At 43.3% G+C, this 20,929-nt stretch overlaps 1 protein-coding gene across 2 annotated transcripts in view; it reads left to right on the top strand.

The window, feature by feature from the left end:
- LOC138468205 (calpain-13-like) overlaps window positions 1-20,929 on the top strand; it is a 606,636-nt gene that overhangs the window by 472,457 nt on the left and 113,250 nt on the right. For both annotated transcript variants that reach the window (XM_069608666.1, XM_069608665.1), the window contains exons 21-22: window positions 6,222-6,300; window positions 12,605-12,721. In XM_069608666.1, the coding sequence (XP_069464767.1) occupies window positions 6,222-6,300; window positions 12,605-12,721 (196 nt within the window). The remainder of the gene's footprint in view (window positions 1-6,221; window positions 6,301-12,604; window positions 12,722-20,929) is intronic.

The following is a 20,929-nucleotide window of genomic DNA, read 5'->3' as shown; positions in this document are numbered from 1 at the left end:
CGATGCAGAGGGTCTTGAACTTGATCAATGCCACCACCACCGGGAGTCAGAGGAGAGATTTCATGGCAGGAGAGGTGCAGTCCCTGGGCTTGAGACAAAGGATAAGTCTTGCAGTCCTGTTCTTGATTAGTTACAGGGGGCGAAGAGTAGAGTTAGGAAGATTGAGAAAGAGGCTGTTACAGTTGTTCTGCCTGGAGAGAACCTGGGCTCTGGAGACAGTGAGTTTCTGGGTAAGGTGAGAAAATGTAAAATACTTCTGAGGAGGTGCAGCTGGAATGGGGCCTTCTTGGCAAGGTCCATGATGTGAGGAGAGAAGGAGAAAGTGGAGTCAAAGATGACACCAGGGTTCTTTGCCTCATAGTAAGGCAAGGGGAGAATGCCAAAGGAGGGTGCCAGAGTGAGAGAGGGAAAGCGGGAGCAGGGGCCCCAACGAGAAGGATCTCTGTCTTGCTGGCATTAAGGCAGAGATCATTGGAGGCACACCAATCCTGAATCACGGATAGACAATCAGGAAGGAGCGAGGTAGGAGTGGAGGCTGAGGGAAGCCTGAAAGAGTGTTGAGTGTCATCCGACATAACACTGAAAAAGTAGAAGAGAAGGAGGAGATCAGGTGGGCCAAAGTGGCCAGATAGACATTCAAGAGACAGGGTGAGGGGATAGAGCCCTGGGAACACCATATGTGGTGAGAGAGGTAATGAGGAAAAAGGGCCCAAGTGTGACCTGTGAGGGTCGGTCCAGGAGGAAGGAGGTTAGCCTCCCCAGGACCTGATCCTTGATTAGCCAGGTTGAGAAGTTAGAGCCCTTGGTAAAATTGCCAAGTAAACTTTTAAATCGTACTGTTTCCAGAATACAAATGACTCCAGGTTTGATCTGAGTGATAATTTTTCTTATTTCTACCGTAAGTTATGATAATCTTTGAAATATAGTTCATTTACTTTGCAACAAACAGTTAATAAATGTATAGGAGTTTCTACTTTTTTTATTGCAGATATGACATAAGCGTTCCTTATATGGGATATTCTTACATGCACCTATCTTTAACATCGTATTGAGAAGTTCTAACCTTATCTGCATTATTAATCTTCTCACCTTACCAATATAAATATTGTTAAGATAGGTGCATGGTGTTTCTACCGGAAAGCTTTGCTTTGCATGAAGTTCAAAATCTCTCTGTTTGCTTAATGATGACATATTGTTGTTTCTAGCCCATATTTTCACCAAATGTTTGATCTTTTTTCCACCAACAATATATTCATATCCCTTTCCAATACAGAACTAATTTCTTCAAAGAATGAATGAATATCTTTTTTCCATTCTCAGCACATTTGAAGGGGAATGATATCTGAGTTAATCAGCAAAATTAGCAAATATGGATTCCGTATTTTTCTCCTGAGCCAACATTTTGGCATAACACATTGTGGTCAATATCATTTTTAAAGTGCTTATAGAAGATAGTCGCAGTTTGTAATTTATTGCTTTTATCTGTGTTAATAAAGCTAATTTTAGGGCCCTTCGCCAAAGTCTTCCTTTCAGTTTTTTAACCCATTTGGTTTCTTCATTCATGTAGATCTCCAAACCACATAGTAAGCTTTATATTAGGCTTCTTTTGTATAATTTTGTCATGCCCTTGACTGAGAGGCCACCTTTATACCTCACAAAGCTATGAATGCCATTACATTTTTTTCTATCTTGATACTTAGATTTTTTTCTAAGCCTGATGTTCTCATAGTATCTAAGATAGTCATGCCCAAATAAACATAGAAACGGACGACATCTATCTTGTTGTCTACAATTTTCCATACACATTTAATTCTCTTTTTCTTTTTTGACCCAATTAACCTAATTTTTGTTTTATGATGGTTAATGACCAGGCAATTTTCCATTGAATATTTAAATAGGGCATCAATGCTTCTTTGTAATCAAATATGGGTTTTCTCCAATAAAAGTGCATCGTAGTATGGGCATGCCACGATATACATTGGCTACCTTTCCAAAGAAGGGAAATAGTGACACTCATTCAATGTTTTTCCCACATCAGCGACATAGAGGTTGTACAAGATTGGGGCTAATGGGCAAACTTGATTTAGGATTTGGTTCGTTTTTATTTTTCCACTCTTTTTGCTTAAATCTAAGTTGTACTCTGTGTCTGAGTATAGTTCTTTTAATAAAATGTAGTACCATTTTATTACATTTCCAGTTATTCAATTTAGCCCACAGAATGCTGCGATCAACTGTGTCGAAGGCTGCTTTATAATCTATCAAACTGATATAGAGCGAGCCTTCTTTACTTTTCCGATTGACACAAATTAAATACAGTAATGACCACAGATTTGATAATGTCCCCATGCCCTTTCGGAACCCAGATTGTTGATTAGCCAGAAGTTAAATGTTTCTAATCCAATCATTTACATCTTGTAATAATAATTGTGAGAACAATTTAGAACATGTATCTGTCATTGCGAGTAACCGATAGTTCCATGGGTTGTCTCTTAATCCCTTTAAAAAAAAATAGGGATACAAAAATAAGCTCTCCAGTATACGGGAATAATTCCTGTCATTGTTATGTTTGAAATAATGTATCTTATAAAATAGGCTGTTTTTTCATATTTATTTAGTAGAATATTCTGTATTCCATCTGGGCCAGGAGCTACAGATGGTTTAGTTTTTTTCAATCATCAGCATCAGCCTTTCACTGGTACCTCCTCATCTCATATATAGGGAATTTTGTGCTTAACCTTTTGCAGATTATGGTCTCTATAATATAGATTACCAATATGTGTGTTCTATGTAGTCTCAGATATACAGTTAATATTTTCTTTAATTTGATGCATAATTCTATCACTAACAGAGTATATAATACCAAACAGTACTTTGAAGTGTGAATTGTTTTACCACATGATCGCTTATAGATGTATGAATTATCTGAGGTTTTCCAATTAGCTCAATTGCAGTGTCTGGAAATAGAATATAAACTATCCATGTAAAAGCTAAACCATTGGACCAAGTAAATGGAATGGAACAGGAGGCATGATCACACAAATTCAACTACTGGCAAACATTGGGCATTAATAACACATGTTCAAGCATTCGTTTGATCACCATACTGATTTGTCACTTTTGGGAGTTCATAGAGCTGTTCTTTTGTCATAGAAACAAATCTTTGATAATTTAAATTGACTAATATTATGAACAAGGCCTTAAAGTACCTCTTTGTCCATTTGTTTAATATATATTCTCTGCCTCCACGAGATGTTCTTGTCTGAGTCTGTTGCCTGTGGCATTGTATATGTTTAGAACAAGTACCTGCTGCTCCACTCCACTCACTATCAATTCTATTGTGGTAGCTAAAACATATGCACTTATGTTTGATATTATATACTCTGTTAGTGATAGACCATTTCTTGCTCCCAACATTAAGCCTCCACAGGGTCTTCCTCTTGAGTTACAATTGGCACTTGCATGTACTATTTGATAACCATCAAATATAAAGTCATAGAGTAACCAAGTTTTTGGAGAGCAAATACATCTGCCTCCAATAGAAAAGATAGGCCCACAGGATTGATAGTGAAGGATTGAAAGCCTCTAGTGTTCCATTGTATGGTCACCATCTGAAAACCCAATGATTTCTTTGGTCAACAACATTCTTCAAGGGTCATTTGAGGACCTAGGCACTACTACTATAAGCAGCCACATGAATGATGGTTGATTTTAAGGTAGTAATCATCTGTCTCACTAGATTATCAATTTCAACACTTGTACGTTTAAGTTCATTGACCTTGGGGATAATTCCCCAAGGTCAATGAATTTAAACTTATTATCTATTGTCCCCACTTTTTTAAACTCATAACCCATATCCAGAAATCTTCTTGTGCCTGATAGTATGAGTTCAGTGACAATAGGGGGGACTAGGTGAATCACTGCCCAATTAGATTCTTCCACTGCTGGAGGGATTTCCAGTAATGTTATATCACTTGTCGAGATCATTTTCAATTAGGGGGCTTGATGAATCAGTTCCAACACATTTGCCCTATTTAAAAAAGGGCTATTTGTTGTTGCCTGATGGTCAATTATTTTTAGCTTCCGCGTATTTTGCGCTGTGTTTTTGAATATGTCTCTTATGTCTTCCCCCTTAGGTGTCAAATCTTTTGACTTCAACGGCCATGGCTCCATATCTATATATTCCTTGTAAATATGATTTTCAGCTTGTGCCTGTTCCAATAAATTGTCTTGTCTAGTTGTGTCTTTATTGTATAGTTGTCTTTATTGATACGGGTCGATGGTCCTGGTTTAGAAGTTAGCCAGGCTTTCACGGGGTTCTGTTTGTCTTAATTTTTCACTCTTGTATTTCTTTGTTTCTTCTTCTGTTCATTCTTTTGAGTCAGGTTAAATCTCTTTAGGGTCTCTTGGCAGCTAACATTCTTTGATTTTTCTGCCAGTGATTGTGCAAGTTTTGGGCTCTCATGACATGGAGCCTGTGCATCAGCCCCTCGTCCCCATTTCAGGGGTAGAAAAAAGTCAACAGATACAAACTAAATCATAAACGAAGTGATACCCCAATTTCAACTGGTGCATGTGATGGGACAGGTTATTCCATAATTATGCATGTTTGTTTTATTCCAACTCATTACAACATGTGCTGGTGGCCTCCAGCAGGTATTATCCATTTCCTTCCCTTGTAAGTGCCCTTAATTTCACTTTGGGGCCTTAACTTGGGAGTAGACAGATAACAGTGTTCACTGTCCACTGGCGTGGGCTGCAGTGCCTCATTATAACAGTTCATAGGTATTAACAGAGCAGGAGACTCCATGGCCATTCAGTTCTTGTCATCTCCACACAGACTTCTTCCACTTGCCCGTATCCTCTATACACACACTCTGACAAAACAATACACACAGCACACCCTCATACTCACAGACTACATAAAAAGAGCTGTGCCTAAGGGATTTGACAATGATTGTTCTGAAATTGCTGCAGGCACCCCGGATTCAGTTTATCAGGATTCCAGAGGTTATAGAACTTCCAGTGTGGGGTTGTGCCCAAGTCCTGAATGCGGGTTTAAATAGAGGGGTGAGTTACTGTTTCCATTTCCTCTACTTGACAACAGATGCTGAAAGAGGAAGTCATTCAGGGTTGGGTGGGGGAAGGTAGTGGCATTTCAACCATGTGACAAAGAGAACTAGAGGCACTAGAAATCGTGCGGATGAAAAGGTGGAGAGTTTGCACAACACAGAGAGGAGATGAATGGAAATCCGCCATGCTGGAGGGAAGCATGATATGCCACTGTACTCAAGCCATTTCTATCCTAAAGTGTAGAACTACAAGTGCAGAAATGCTGCATGTCCCCTAGCAAGGACATCTCATAATTATACCGACAACGTACGATTTCCAAAAGGGGTAAAAAAATAATTCCAATACATGGAGATCTGGACTGAAAATCTACCAAACATACGAGGGATTGTGCCATTGCCATTCTTATTTGGTTACCGATTAAAGAGCATTTACATTTTAGGGTACTTGCAATCACCCATAAATGCCTACATGGAAACAGCCCGGCATATCTCAAACGAAGGCTGTATATGAAAAAATACACGCCTTTGTTAGATCCTACCGGAGTAACTTGCTTGCTGTCCCCCACATACAGTTAGAGAGGGCGGGTACATGCTCCTTTAAATGTATTGCCCCCTCCTTTTGGAATGAATTGCCAACTTCTTCAAGATTGGACACCTCTTTTATTTTCATTAAAAAAATCTCTCAAGACCTTTTATTTCACTTGAATGGATCCTTAATGTGTTTGATCTTTTCTGCAGCCAGCTGGTTTTATTTCTTAATTTTTATGTGGATTTATCCTTTTTAGCTTTTTATCTCTTGTTGTTTTTAAACTTACTTTTACTTTTGATTGTACTTTGTTTTTCTTATCTGTTTTTAGTCAGTTTGTTATGCTGTAGCATTGACTTTTGCCTTGTCATTTTTGTCACAACTATTGTTTTTGGTGTATGTTTGCTTTTTGTTATGTGTGTGCCCATTTGCTCATGTGCCTAAGGCGCAATAAAAATACCCATGAACATATATCACTTTTCTGTTTGAAAAGCCAATCAAATCAATAAGCAAAACTGGTGTTACTAATTTTTCAGAAAAGCTAATGTCACTGGAGTACATTGTAACCACTGAACCTATAAAGTGTTTGAAATGAGACCAACATGTTTTACTATTCATTTTTTCAGGACATTTTCAGGAAGAATGACATAACGGATTCGGGGTTCCTTGATAAGTCTGCATTCCTATGTGCAGTTCAAACAACAGGTACATTGTGGCACTCTATGCATCACTGGCATGTTCCTCTTGGCTTTTGAGAAAATTAATATTAATTGTCATTTTTTTGTAAACCAGCTGTGGACAGGTTGTTTGCTTAACAGTCAATGGGCCTCATTACGGGTCCGGCGGCAACCCTGCCGGTGTTACCGGTGGGTTGCCGGTAACACTGTCACCGGCAACCGGTGACGATGTTACCGTTAACACTGTCACCGGTAACACCGTACTGTTCGAGGTCGGGTTGCCTTGAACAGTGGGAAGATCATTTTAGGTTCAGAATACACAATATGGAACTGCCCTCCTTTGTTCATCAAGAACAGCAACAAACATAATATTTAGAAAAAGTGGACACAAATCTGTACCTCCTTCGGGCACAGATCACTTTCTCTTTCATCAATGTTGCTCACCAACCGTGTTCTGGCTTGTCAATGCCGACCATGTTCAGGGTCTTCAACCTTATGCTCTCCAGATGGGTTCGACTACAACTTCCAGCAGCCCCATCCAGCGCAGTCAATAGTCAAGCATCATGGGATCAATGCTGTCCAAAGCATCTAGTGCAGCGCACGGTACAGACCCATCCAACATAAAATAATGAACATTACAGAACCAAAAAAAAGCATAGTACCCATCCAAAACACTCCTTAATGCATCCTTGTGTTAAGGCTATTCAAGCAGAAAGTGTTGGTGTGCACATGTAATTTAAGAAGTACAAATTGTACAGATTAATTTAGGCAAATGAAGAGCTCAGAATAATCTAATAACATGAATATATTAACAGGTTAAAGTAGCCTTGGCAGCAAATGACAGGTATCTCTAAACTTATTCTTACAATAACAGACATGGCAGCACTAGGTTTTTGGCTCCTATCTGTTTGATGAAAGTTACCTGCTTTGTAGATGCGGTTGTTACATGGCCCTTCAATATTTTGCAGAACACAAAACATCTCAAGACAACCTACTACACTCTGACATAGAAAACACTGATTGCTGAAATGTGATTGGTCAGGTTTTCCGGTGTATCCCTCAATAATATTCATGAGAAAGCAATCTGCATACATTTAGAATCATTGCATGCATATTTATCTCATGAATATTAATGAGGGTTAGTCTGAAAATCGGACATGTTTCCAGCCCTCGAGACCTGGAGTCGGGCAACCCTGAACTAGGCCTATTACAAACATTTCTATTTAGTCGTGCGGAAGGAGGATCCCTATCTAAGATCTTGGACTCTGTTGATCATACGTCAAGGAGTTGTCCCATTGGGCCTCCCTATAAGATGGCACCAGTAAAGTTGATAATTGATAGAAAATAGGTTTAAATGAATATACATACCTGGCCATTGACAGAGCATAAAAACAATTGAAGGCTAATTTTTTAGTCTTCCTTATATTGCACAGTGGGGACCTCACGTGCATGCCCTTAAGTGCGTGCTGTCCCCTCTGTGCAATTTGAATCCATTTTGTTAGAGAACCTAAATATTGCCAGGAAATCCGAGCAGACCCGGATCTCCATGTTTCATTAACTCCAATTCGAAAATACACCACAAATGCTTCACGCCATATGTGCATGGCAGCATTTACATGGATTCCTATGGGATCCTCCATGTTTCAGCCAGTGGCAGGACCAGCCAATTGAATAGGAATCCAATTCGTTTCTGTCGGCATTAAAATCAGATGCTGTCAGAATTCTGTATTGAGAGTTCTCTGGTGGCCAGATGTGATTGGCAGAGTCGAAACATGCCATCCATTCTCATGCTCCAAGATAAGAAATCATTGAAAAGCTGCTGGTTCTTAAAATGAATGCATAATAGTTGTATGCTTGCTCCTTAAACATGCCTTTTACAAACTGGCAGATGTGTTTTCGTTGCATTGGTTTGAAGACAGCATACAAGGGAATTTTAAGGAAAATATACATTGGATCCTGGGGATAACCAACGTTAGCACTTAGATGCCATTGGGTCCCCTGCACATGGCTGAGGGAGGAGTGAGTGCCATCTGAAAATATGGTTTGCAGGTGCAATTTACTAATGGATCCCTATGGAATCTGCCTGCTTTTTAACCATTGCAAAACCAAGATGGATTCCACAAAATCCATTTCTTTCACACCTACATACAAATGTTTTGCAGGCATGAAACTCAACACACTGAGAAGAAGATGAAGGCACAACAGACAGCGGAAATCCTATTGCTGCTCTGTGCCCGCCCTCCGTCTTGTCACTGCATCAGAATGGGGCAGAAAGTTATATCAAGGCATACAAGCATTACACCTTGCTTATACACAAGGATTTACCACTTCGCCCCATTTAAAATGAGGCTGGCAGATGTAAAGTGTGTGTCACCAAACGCAGTGACTGTGAGGAAACACAATAATGTAGTTACTGAGTAGAATCTGTTACCATGAGCTGAAAAAGGCAACCAGGAGTTCATCAAGCAGGCCCCTAACCAGCTGGTTAGCAGCCTACGGCTATTCCCGCCCACCTGCCTATGATTAGGGCACAGCCTTGTCTCCTGCTCTAAATGGCTGATGCATTCTGTCCCATTCATTACAATAAGAGCTCAGTGATTATACCACAACACTCTCTTTAAATGAATAGTTTTATATTATTAAACTCTGCTCTTCTCAGAAGAACTGCTATCCTCTGCATATATTCTTTACTCTTTACTTTGGTGCTTAGAAGTGTTAGACTTGCAGCATATAGTGCCTTAAACTCTTAAGTAAACAAATAAAACACTTTGATTACATAATCGGCAAAGAAGCTTAATTTGTGCATTGACTTTGTGGACGATCGATGGTAGCAATATAGTTATGATATGATATGATAGGTCATTTATAACGCGCCTGTACAAAAGTGTTTCTAGGCGCAACACATGTTCCATCTTTGGGCATGAATGGCTCAGGCTGGGATAGCTCTGCGGGATGACGCTCATTACAGGTATAGTGGTGTGGGAAAAAAGTGGTGGTAAGGGAATTAGTGCCACTTTTCCCTCTCCACCATACTATGAACATACATACCACCACGTTTTTCTCCGGCTATACCAGAAATGTCTTCAGGCCTAGTACGGTAGTCGCCTGTCTGTTTCCATTTCCTTCCCACTCTCCCCCTCCCTTCCTTATCTATGTCTTAGCTCTTGCACTATCTGAAATGTTGTCAGGCCGAGTACGACAGTTAATTTCACATCCTTACTGTTCATGGCCCGTAAGAATGTCGTTGTATTTTCCCTTGTTCCCTCCCTTGCCTTGAAGCGCTTTGAAACACATTGTGTATTGGCGCTATACAAATAAACTATCATATCATATCATATCATATGTGTTTGGCCCTAGAGTGGGGGATTTACCTCCAGCATCATTCTGGAGGTAAATCCTATCACTTTCTGCTGAAAATGTTGCAGAATTGTCAGAATTACTGTGGCGGTAATTCTGCTGAAATCCCCAGTGGAGTCCTATAGACTGCAAATACATGGAGACTAACACCGCTACCATCACTTGTAATCTGGCAGTAAATCCGCCGAACGAAGTGGCAGTAATGGTAAATCTGTTGGGCGGTATTCGGTCAGATTTAACGCCAGAATACCACCCAACTCGTAATGAGGCCCTAGTCTGAGTGATAGTGTTCCTGCTACTAGCTACATTGCAAGGAATGTAACCTCCATTCCTTTGTATTATTACTTAACCAGCACCACCGCCCAGCAGGGCAGAGTTGCACAGCTTGCCTTCCCCTACAGAGTTCTCAAGGGGAAACGTTTCAAGCATCACGACCGAAAACATAAGCAGTGGTCAAAGTGAGCAGGAGCAGTGGGGAGCAGAATTCCACTACTTTTATTTTTTTTTATTTTTTATTGTTAACTGTTCCATTACTTTTTGCAACCATTTTCACCATTCCAGAACTGTTCTATGTGAAGTTAAAGCACTCTTCTTCCCTTTACCACCCAATAGCAGTTACAGCTATACTGACATCTGTTTCAACTCAATTTTCTGTCAACCAGCATGGCTGCCACCCTTGAAAAATGTGTTGCACCGTACTCCCCTCCTGCCTATCCTGTCCCCACTGGGGTCACAGTAAGTGATTTAGTGAGACTTTTACCGTCGTAAATGCAGGTGATTTGGGATTGTGCCAAATAAATTTGCGCAGGACTGCCCAGTGAATGCCACCAATGCTGTTGCCCCCTGCTCCCACACGGGCACTCCTGATATCATTACCATCACGTTCTCCTGCATCCTCACCCTCGGGTGGACACGGCCACAGTGCATTAGTTCTATGCCATTGTATATGCTGTCTGTACCACTGAATTCAATGTATCTTCCTACATAATACAATAATGGTATATACTCTCTTAATGCTTATATACAAATTGCATACTCCCCTTTCGCTCCCAGGATGATCCTAATCATCAGTCTGTTCCTCATTTTCCTATGGTTCCTCTCTCTTAGCTGCCAAAAAATGCAATCTTTCCTCTGTTACTGTTTCCCTCTCCCACCACCCGTCGCCTCTACTTTCTCCACCCTCTCCTGATCTCTCATTCTCTTCTAAACTTTCAGCCTCGAACTACGGAAACTACTTTATAATTAACATGTCTACCATTCTTCTTTTCCTCAGGCCTCTCCCTCTTCATCTCCCACCTTTGACCCTGTCCAACCTCCACAATCACTTCATCTGTTTCTTCATTTTCTTTGTTCACTCATGCCGACACTTCAGTCTTCCTTTCCCCTGCTCATCCTATCGCAACCCTTCTTGATCCTATCTCACCGCTACCAACACTACTTCTTTCAAGTTCTCTATTTTCCCCTCTCCATTTAAACATGCCAATGTTATCCGAAGACTTTAAAAAAAAGCCTTCCTTGGATCATTCTACTCCTTCTTACTTGTGTTCTTTCCCCCTTCTTCCCTTCCTTTCTACACTTCTGGAAAGGGTGGCCTACTCTCAAATGGCCTCCTACCTGGCCCGACATCTGGCTCTTCTGCCTTCTCCACACTCTACCCAAACTGCCCTTCTTCGTGTATCCAACTCTATTATCTCTGCGCATCACCTTATGCTCGCCTCTATCCTAACTCTCCTGGATCTTTCTGCTGTCTTTGAAATGGTCAATCACAATAACCTCCGCTCTGCACTCTCTTCTCTTTGATTCTTGGGTTTGGTTCTTCAGTGTCTTATCTCCTATCTATCTGATTGTTGCTTTTCTGTTTCTTCTCTCTTCTTTACTGTGTTCCCAAGGTTATGTTCTGGGTCCCCTCCTTTTCTCCACGTTTATGCTTCCCTTTGCATCTCTCATTGAATCCTTTAATCTTTCCTGTCGCTCCTATGCAGACGATACACAGATCCTCTTTTTCTTTCCATCATTCTCTGACACTCTGCATTCTGTTCTTTCTTCTTGCCTTCAAGCTATCCAATCCTGGATGCCCTCTCGCTATCTTTCTCTCAAACCTGCAAAAACAGATATCCTCTATTCACCCCACTATCTCCTAGTCTCTTAAGCTCTCTGCCCCCATCCTCTCATTCACCACACCCCGCAATGTAGGTGTTATTTTTGATTCTGTGCCCTCCTTCTCTCAACATATCTCTTCTACTGTACGCATCTGTCGTTTTCATCTCTTTAACCTGTGCAAACTCCACCCCTTCCTCTCCTTCCATGCCAGCAAGCTTATAATTGTTTCCTCAATGTTTTCCTCCATTTTGTCTAGAGCTGACTATTGCTCAGCACTGCTTATGGCCCTTCCATCCTCCCATCTCATCCCTCTTCGATCTATTTTCAATTCTGCTGTCTATGTTCTTTTTCAATTGCCTACTCACTCGTCTCTCAGGCACTCCCTCCTCTCATTCTCCCTTCTTCCTTTGGACTCTTGACGTCGTTCTGATTTTCTATGCATAGTATCCAATGCTATCATGATCTTGCTCCCTCATATCTCTCTAGCCTTATCTCCCCCTGTATTCCTGCACACTCTCTCCGTTCCCAACATCTTCACCTTCTTCCCTCTCCTAAGCCCCTGTGTGCTCCGTTGTGGTTCTGTTCATTCCACCTTCTTGCTCCCAAGTTATGGAATGATCTGCTGCCTGGCATCCGTGCCATATCTTTCCATCCTGCCTAAAAGACAGTCTCTTACTGTCTTTCCTTTTTGACTAGTCTGTCTCTTTTTCAAATGAGCATTATTGTGATACGCCGTTTTTGTTCTAAGTAATTGTAAAGTGCTATGGCAAAAGCACTAAAAAAAAAATGCAAATAAATACAAATGCATACATGGCCTTCTCTGGGGATATCTCACACACCAATGTTGATGGCTGTTCTGTTTTCTTGTTTTTCAGGACATGTTATGAGCAAGGAGATGGTCAAGCTGATATTTCAAAGATATTGCGACTCTTTGATGAGGATGCCTTTGATAGATTTTTTGTGCTGTATGATTCGATTTAAAGCTACCTCTAGTAAGTTTTCTACTCATACTTTTGTTATTCTAGTTTTAGAAGGATGACTGACTCAAGCTATCCAGTCTCCAGTGTCCCTCTGGAAGTTAAAAGTAATGAAAGGTAGTGTCCGTTGACTATTATCAAATATTAGCCCCTAACCAATATCTAGGTTATTAACAGGTCCAAATGTGTCATGAAATGTATGTGGGACGTTGAAAGGTCGGCAGGTCCAAACGTTGAGCGCATTTATCTGAAAGTTGACATTTCCCCAAGAAATTCACACATTCGCCACTAGATGGTAGTTTAGATGAAGAAATAGATTGCAGCACGGTTCAATGTAGAAATTATTCTAATAAAAAGTACTTACTAAATAATACTTAGTAAGCCCGATGATAATAATGGAATTCTTTAAATAATTACAAAAAATGTACCGATATTACTTTTCAGGCAATAATATAATAATAATACAATATATTAGACAATGCACATACATTTGAATAACAGTAATACGTCTACTACTAATAATAATAATTATATAATACTATGCATAGTGTTGTAATTAGGAGCGGAACTAATTACCATCAAATAACATGTAATGTATAGAGGATGTAGGGGGGTATGTATGATAGTAAACGGTGTATGGGGAGCACTGCATTAAAAGAAACATCGAAGATGTTCTTGTGGGTAGATTCGAATGGACCCCACACATCAAAATGTGGTAAGGTCAAATTACAAGAGGCAACATTAAGGTCAGTTCAATACCATAGACAGAAGGTCAACACATAGGGAAGTTACTAATGGAATGTTCACTTTGTGTGCCAATTTAGTATTTTAATTGTGGAGATGCATCTGCTAGGTTCAATCAAGAGCATTAGTGATCTGCAGGACACATATGGAGATAAAGTTACGTGCAATGTATTTATTTGTATTTAATAGTTTTTTTGATAACACACCTAATACCATACCGGAGTTAAGTTTCTAAGCGTGGTTCCGGGATTCTTACCTCTGTTGCGCTGCGTGGTCTTGCTTCCAAGACCAGCGCATTGCCCCTGTGCTATCCTCTGTTCACATTGTGAACAACTAACTTGAATCTTCCTGGTCGGAGGACTTATCCTTATGGCCCTTCCTCACCCCAGGAGCCATGCATCCCATAATTTATCTACTTTACCCTCCACCCTCTGGGAGACATAACACTGCCCTTTGTCATAATCTTTCAGCTTATTGTCAGGCCGGAACATGGGACCCTTCCGATTACCAGGGAGAGTTAGGAGATACGTCTGTACTCTGCCGAGGAAGAGTAGCACTTGGGGTAGTGAGGAGTACTGCTAATTAATCCAACCATTGTCTCTATTTCTCTCTTCTTCGTCCCAGTACTTACCTGTGAGACATAAGCAAAGCAATCCAAATGGGAAGGAGTCTGTGACAAACCACACAGACTTAGTCTGCTTGCAACCCCCCACGTCACCAAAGTTATCTTATGTGCATCTTGATTCTTCTACCCTGCCCCCCAGCCTACTTCTGCAGTAGTCTGTCCTGATACATTCTGGATTCACCACCACTGTCTTGTGGCCAATGCTGGATTTGACTTTTATGGACCTCATTCATTCACGGTGTGTCACCCTTTCTCAACTCTCATGCTGGACTTCCTTTGCATCTTGTACTCATTGTGGCCTTGAATCATGCTGTTCCCATCTTCATCTTGTATCCAGGCTTGCAAGATTATGTGTCACTACTGACTTATGCAATTGTATTTGTTCTCCCCTCTTGCTTCTCCACTCTTTTTGACTGCTTACTCTCTGTTCTCTCCTCCTCCCCCTTTTCCTATCTCCCCCTCCTCCCCTTACTTTCTTCTATGCACTTACTCTATCAAAATTGTCCCTCTACCTAGTATGATAGCAACCTTGACTGAGGGAGCGGATGAAGGGACGTGAATGGCAGGGAATGAAACGTGCCCGAAGTCACGTGACGAAGAGTAGGCAAGAACGTTGCTGGATCCATTTCGTCGGAGCGTCGTGTGCGAGCCCCTCCCTCGGTGGGGCTGGCTCTATTGCAGGGGAGAGGAGACTATCAGAGAAGGCGGACCCAGGCAGGGCGGAGCAGTGACTGGGTGGAGCGTGCTGGGTTCGAGGAGGAGGAGCGGTCTCTGGAGTCGGATGCAAGGAGTGAGAGTGCTCAGAGGAGGCGGTAAGAATGGGTAAGGGGAAAGGAAAGGTTGGAAAGAAAGGGGGGGTGGAGGAGGAGGAGGCAAAGAGGGGGAAGGCATCTTCTGTGAAATGTACACCTGTGGAGGGGGGCAAGGGGGGAAATGAGAGGCGGCATCGCAGCAGATCCCCTTAGAGGGATGATGAAGGGGGGCTGGTCCGGGACATCCCAGGGTCGAGGGCTCCAGAAAAATGCGTTTTGGAGGGGCTGGAAGCCTCAGTGAGCAGTATGTCTGAAGAGAAGATGCAGTCTGATAGTGTGTGGAAGGTAGTGTTGAAACCCGAAAATCGTGACAAGACGTTTCTGGGGGTGAATCCGACGGAGATTGCTAGATGGTTGAAGGCAGCAGTGGGAGATGTTTCCCGGGTACAAGTGGTGGCTGGGGGTCGGTTGTTGGTGGAGGGGACGGATGCTGATAGCAAAGCAAAGATTCTGGAGGTGCATTGTCTGGGTAGACATGCGGTAAGAGTGTTTGATCAAAGTGGAGTGTTTTGTAAGGGGGTGCTGTATGGAGTGCCAGTGGTTATGAGTATGTCTGAGGTGGAGGAGCAACTAGCGGGAGTGGGAGTGGTGGAGGCCTGGAGGTTGGGGAGGAGGGATGCACATGGGGATGTGGTGTCTACAACTGTGGCAGTGAGATTTGAGAGAACAGAGTGTCCGGAGGTGGTGGAGATGGCTTATCAGAGATATCGTGTGAAAGCATATGTGGCAATGCCATTAAGGTGTTATAAATGTCAACAATTTGGACATATGGCGAGAGCATGCAGGAATGAGAGACATTGCGGGAGGTGTGGTGGAGAGCATGATATAAAGGAATGTAAGGTGGGGACTCCGGAGAAATGTGTGAATTGTGGGGGGGGAGCATTCTTCCGCGTTTAGGGGATGTGAGAGTTACAGGGTAGCGAGAGAAGTGGTACAGGTGAGGGCGGCGGAAGGTCTGTCTTATGCGCAGGCTGTTGCGAAGGTGAAACCAGTACGGGTAGTGAATGAGGGGAGTGAGAAAAAGTTGGTGGTGGATGAGGTTGTGGGAAGAAAGAAAGTGCTGGGCGAAGTGAAAGGTGTGGAAATGGTGGGTGTTCCGAAAACTGAATTTTTGTGTTTTATAGTGAATGTGCTGGATCTGGTTCAGAGGAATACGTCTATCAGTTCATCATATCTTACAAAAGGAGTAGTGGAAGCTGGGAGGAGGTTTTTGAATGTTGTAGATGTATCAGAAGAAGATGTGTTTAAGAAGGTTGCTAAAGTGCGGAAGCTGAGTGGGGTGCCGGCATGAGGATTTTGCCGTGGAATGCGAGGAGTTTGTTGAGGAATGGACAGGAGTTAAAAGCCGTGTTGTGTGAGGAGTTAAATGTTGACGTGGTTTGTATTCAGGAGACGTGGTTGAGGGGTGATTTGAGATTTGTGATACCAGGTTTTGAGTTGTTTCGTAAGGATAGGTTGGAGGGGAGTGGGGGGGTGTGGCTTTAGCAGTTCGAAAGGGGTTCATTGTAAGGGAGATTGTGGTGGATGGAGAAGTAGAGGCGATTGGGGCAGGGATTCGGGTAGGAGGATCGGAAGTATTGGTGCTGAATTATTATAATCCGTGTGAGGTGGTGGAAGTGGGTGTGTTGACTGGAGTGATAAGAGGACATGTGGGACCGTGTGTTTTGTGTGGTGATTTTAACAGTGCCAACACGTTGTGGGGTAATGATAGGACAGACATGAATGGAGAATTATTGGAAGACATGGCGGATGAATTGAGTCTGGTATTGCTGAATGATGGGACGGGTACGAGGTTGGATGTGAGGACTGGGAAGCTGTCGTGCTTGGATTTGACCTGGGTGACTGCTGCAATTGCAGGTGAATGTGATTGGAAGGTGCGTGAGGATGGAGACATGGGGAGTGATCATTCTGCTATTTTGGTAACTGTGAGGGGTGAGGTAGAGTTCAGGTCACGTATGACAGGGAGTCGGTTGAATTTTAGGAAGGCTGATTGGGAGGTGTACAAAGGAGTGTGTCGGGATTTGATTGTTCCAAGGGGAAGAGAGGGGGGGTTGGATGAATGGAATGAGCATTTGGTGCAGGGAATGAAAGCGGCGTCTGTGGCAGCAATTCCGGAGGTTGAGAAGGGGAAGGGTGGGAAGATCGAGGTTCCTTGGTGGTCGGTGGAATGTTCAAGAGCAGTGGCGGCACGAAAGAAGGCTAGAGCAAGAGTGGTGAGAACGAGAATGTTGGTGGATTTGGTGGCGTATAAGAAGGCTAAGGCGGTGGTGCAGAGGGTGATTAGGGAAAGAAAGAGAGGATATTGGAGGGGCTATTGTGGGTCCCTGGGGTGTGATTCTGGTGTGAGTGAGGTTTGGAAACAGTTCAAGCGGATGTCCGGATTAATGAGGTCGCAGGGTGGTATGTCTGTGTTGTTGAAAGGAGAAGAGGTGATTAGTGAGGATGGGGATAAGGCGAATTTATTGGGGAAATATTTTGCGGGGGTTCACAGTTCAAGGAATTTCCCAGAAGAGGTGAGGACACGAATGGGTGTGGTAGAGGAGGAAATGCGAGAGGTGGTGGCGAATGTTGGGCCTTGGGAGGAGCAATATGAGGTTTCATTTTCGATGGTAGAGTTGAATGGAGCGATTCGGAAGGGGAAGTGGTCTAGCCCTGGGGTGGATGGAATTATGTATGTATTTTTGGAGAAGTTGCCTGAGGAATGTAAGTTGGAGGTATTAGCGTTGTTCAATGAGATCTGGGAGAATGGAGTTTTGCCGAAGATGTGGAAAAGAGCGATTGTAGTGGCGATTTTGAAGGGTGGCAAGGTTCCTACAGAGTGTAAGTCATATAGACCGATTGCGTTGACTGTTGTGTTGTGTAAGGTTATGGAACGGATGGTGGTTGAGCGATTGGGGTTTTATTTGGAGTCGAATGGATGTTTGAGTGACTTTTAGAGTGGGTTCAGGAGGAAACGGTCGGTGGCTGATCCATTAGTGCGATTAGTGACTGGGGTGGAGGAGGCATTATGTGATGGAGAGTTGGTGGGAGCATTCTTTTTGGATTTAGAGAAGGCGTATGATATGGTGTGGAAGGGAGGGTTGTTAGTGAGACTGTTGGAGATGGGTGTGAAGGGAAGAATGTTTCGGTGGATCAAGGCATTCTTGGCAGATAGGACATTTCAGGTGAGAGTGAGGGGGGTACTGTCTGAAGTTTGGAAGATGGAGAATGGGACACCGCAGGGGAGTGTGATTAGTGCAATGCTGTTTAATGTGATGGTGGATGGATTGATTCGAGCTTTGGCGGGAATTGGGTGTCAGGTGGATTTCTTCGCGGATGATGGTGTGGTCTGGGTAAGAGGGCGGTGTTTGTTGATGGTACAGAGACGGTTGCAAGCTGCGATTGTACGCATGGAGGAGTGGTGTGGGAAATGGGGTTTCTCGGTGTCTGTGGATAAGAGTGTGAGTATGGTGTTCTCAAGGTAAAGAGTGCAGCAGGAGTTGAATTTGGTTTTGAAAGGTGTGAGGGTGAAGAGCGTGGAAAAGTTTCGGTACTTAGGGGTGATTCTGGATAGAAAGTTGAATTGGAATATGCAAGTGGATGGTGTGGTGGATAAGTGTAAACGTAGGATGAATTTGTTGAGGGCGGTGACTGGGAAAGAATGGGGTGCGCAACAGAAGTGTTTACGAATGTTGTACAAGGGGTTGATTTTGAGTGTGATGGATTTTGGGTGTCAGGTGTCAGTGGGTTATACGTCGAGTCAGAAGTTGCGGTTAGATAGAGTACAGGTGAGGGCATTGAGAGTGTGTTCGGGTGTGATGAGGTCCTCCCCAGTGAATGCGGTTCAGGTGCTTGTGGGAGAGATGCCATTGGGGTTGAGGAGGGATGCGTTAAATATGAGATGGTGGGTGAAGTGTAGTGCGAAGAGTGTGGCTCATCCGGTGCGTGAATGTTTGAAGTATAATTGGAGGTTTGACTATTACAGGGATCGGTGGAGGAGGAAGGGGGGCACTTTTGGGTTTCACATGTGGGAGAAGGGAGTGCAGTGGGGTGTGGGTGATTTGATGATTGTGGTAGATACGGATTTGGAGAGAAGGCCGAGGTGGATGATGAGATCTCCAAAGGTGTGTTTGGAGTTGGCGAATGTGGTATCAAAGAAGAGAGGTATGCGGGGTGAGATCAAAGCTTTGGGTCAGGAGTATGTGGCAGGAAAGAAAGGATACACAGTGTTTACGGATGGTTCAAAGGATCCTATATCTGGGAGAGTGGGAATGGCGTATTATCTAGAAAGCATTGGGGAGTATAAAATAGGACGACTGACGAATGATGTGTCTATTTGTACGGCTGAGTTGGTGGCGATTGCTATGGTGATTGACAGGGTGTGTGAGTTGGGGTATGAGAAAGTGGTGGTGTTCTCAGATTCATTGAGTGGGTTACAGGCGATTGTGGCAGGGGATGGTGATAGGAAGGATGGGATTTTGGACATTAGGATGAAGATTGATCGGTGTGTGCGCGAGGGTATGGATCTGGAGTTGGCGTGGGTTCCCAGTCACAGTGGCATTTTGGGAAATGAGTTGGTGGATCTGGCGGCGGGTGAGGGTATGACTAGGGGAGCGATTGATGTGAGGTTGCCTTTGAGTGTGGATGAGGTGAAGGCTGTGATGGTGAGACGGGTCCTGGATGAGTGGCAGGAGAGGTGGGTGAATGGGGTGAAGGGCAGGTGGATGTTCGGTGTTCGTGGGAAAGTGTCGGTGAAGGTGGATGCAGGGAGTTCAGAATGGAGGAGGGGGGAGGAGGTGATGCTGAATCGGTTGAGGATAGGTCATGTGGGGCTGAATGACTGTCTATTTCGAATAGGGAAGCGTGAATCAAGGGACTGTGTGGTGTGTGGGGTGCCTGAAACAGTGGGACATTTTTTGATTAGGTGTGAAAGACATGTAACGGGGAGAGAATTGATGAGGGTTCGGTTGACTGCGTTGGGTGTGGCTGAGCTGAATGAGAGGATTATACTGGGAGGTGATGGGGAGGGAGGCAGGAGAAGGAATAGTGTGATGTTGGATTTTGTGAGGCAGACGGGGAGGTGGGAGGAGTTGTGAGCTTAAATGGAGCCAAATAATAATTAGTGGGTACGGTGCACATCATCCTATAGGATGGGGAAGCGCCTGCGTGGGTCCGCCCACGCTTTCGATAATTAAGAAGAAGAAGAATAAGCAACCTTGACTGTGTCCTCCCCCTCCTCTTAGATGTCCCCCCCCCTCCAGCACTATCTGAAATGACGTCAGGCCTAGTACGATAGTCGCTTGTTTTGTTCCTCTCCTCCCTTTCTGCACCCCTCTCAATCTCGTTTTGTTTTTCTCCAGCTCTACCAGAAATGTCGTCAGGCCTAGTACGGTAGTCGCCTGTCTGTTTCCATTTCCTTCCCACTCTCCCCCTCCCTTCCTTATCTAGGTCTTAGCTCTTGCACTATCTGAAATGTCATCAGACCGAGTATGATAGTTAATTTCACATCCTTACTGTTCATGGCCTGTAAGAATGTCATTGTATTTTCCCTTGTTCCCTACCTTGCCTTGAAGCGATTTGAAAAACAGTGTGTATAGGCGCTATAAAAATAAACTATCATAGCATATCATATCATCCACTTTACGAAAATGCTAGAATGCAGCAAATATGCAGCACCCAATCCCAAAAGAGATGCACTGCTAGGGTCTTCCACACTCAACTTGTAGGGTCTCATAACATTATCCAAACTTGGGTGCCATACCTATTTTTTCTAGGGACGCACCTTGTGCACTGGCAAAAGATTCAACCATATCCTTTGTGGATCTACCCTGAATGGGCCTGAGTGGTTGATGATCTGCCCGTTCATGCCGTGAGTGTGATTAAGCAGATACATCTGCTGATGGTCACTATGGAGGCTTACCTTCCTGCATCCCTGGTTCAATAATTCGTTTATCTTTCTAAAGAGTTTGGTCCTCTGCAAGTATTGATATGATATGATATGATATGATATGGCATTTATAACACGCCTATAGACAAGTGTTTCAAGGCATGACGAGGCAAGGG

Source organism: Ambystoma mexicanum, chromosome 4q, assembly GCF_040938575.1.
Source record: "Ambystoma mexicanum isolate Mex_15411 chromosome 4q, UKY_AmexF1_1, whole genome shotgun sequence".
Lineage (NCBI taxonomy): Eukaryota > Metazoa > Chordata > Amphibia > Caudata > Ambystomatidae > Ambystoma > Ambystoma mexicanum.
Note: the sequence above shows the minus strand (reverse complement) of the source record. Positions and strands in the feature narration are given on the sequence as shown.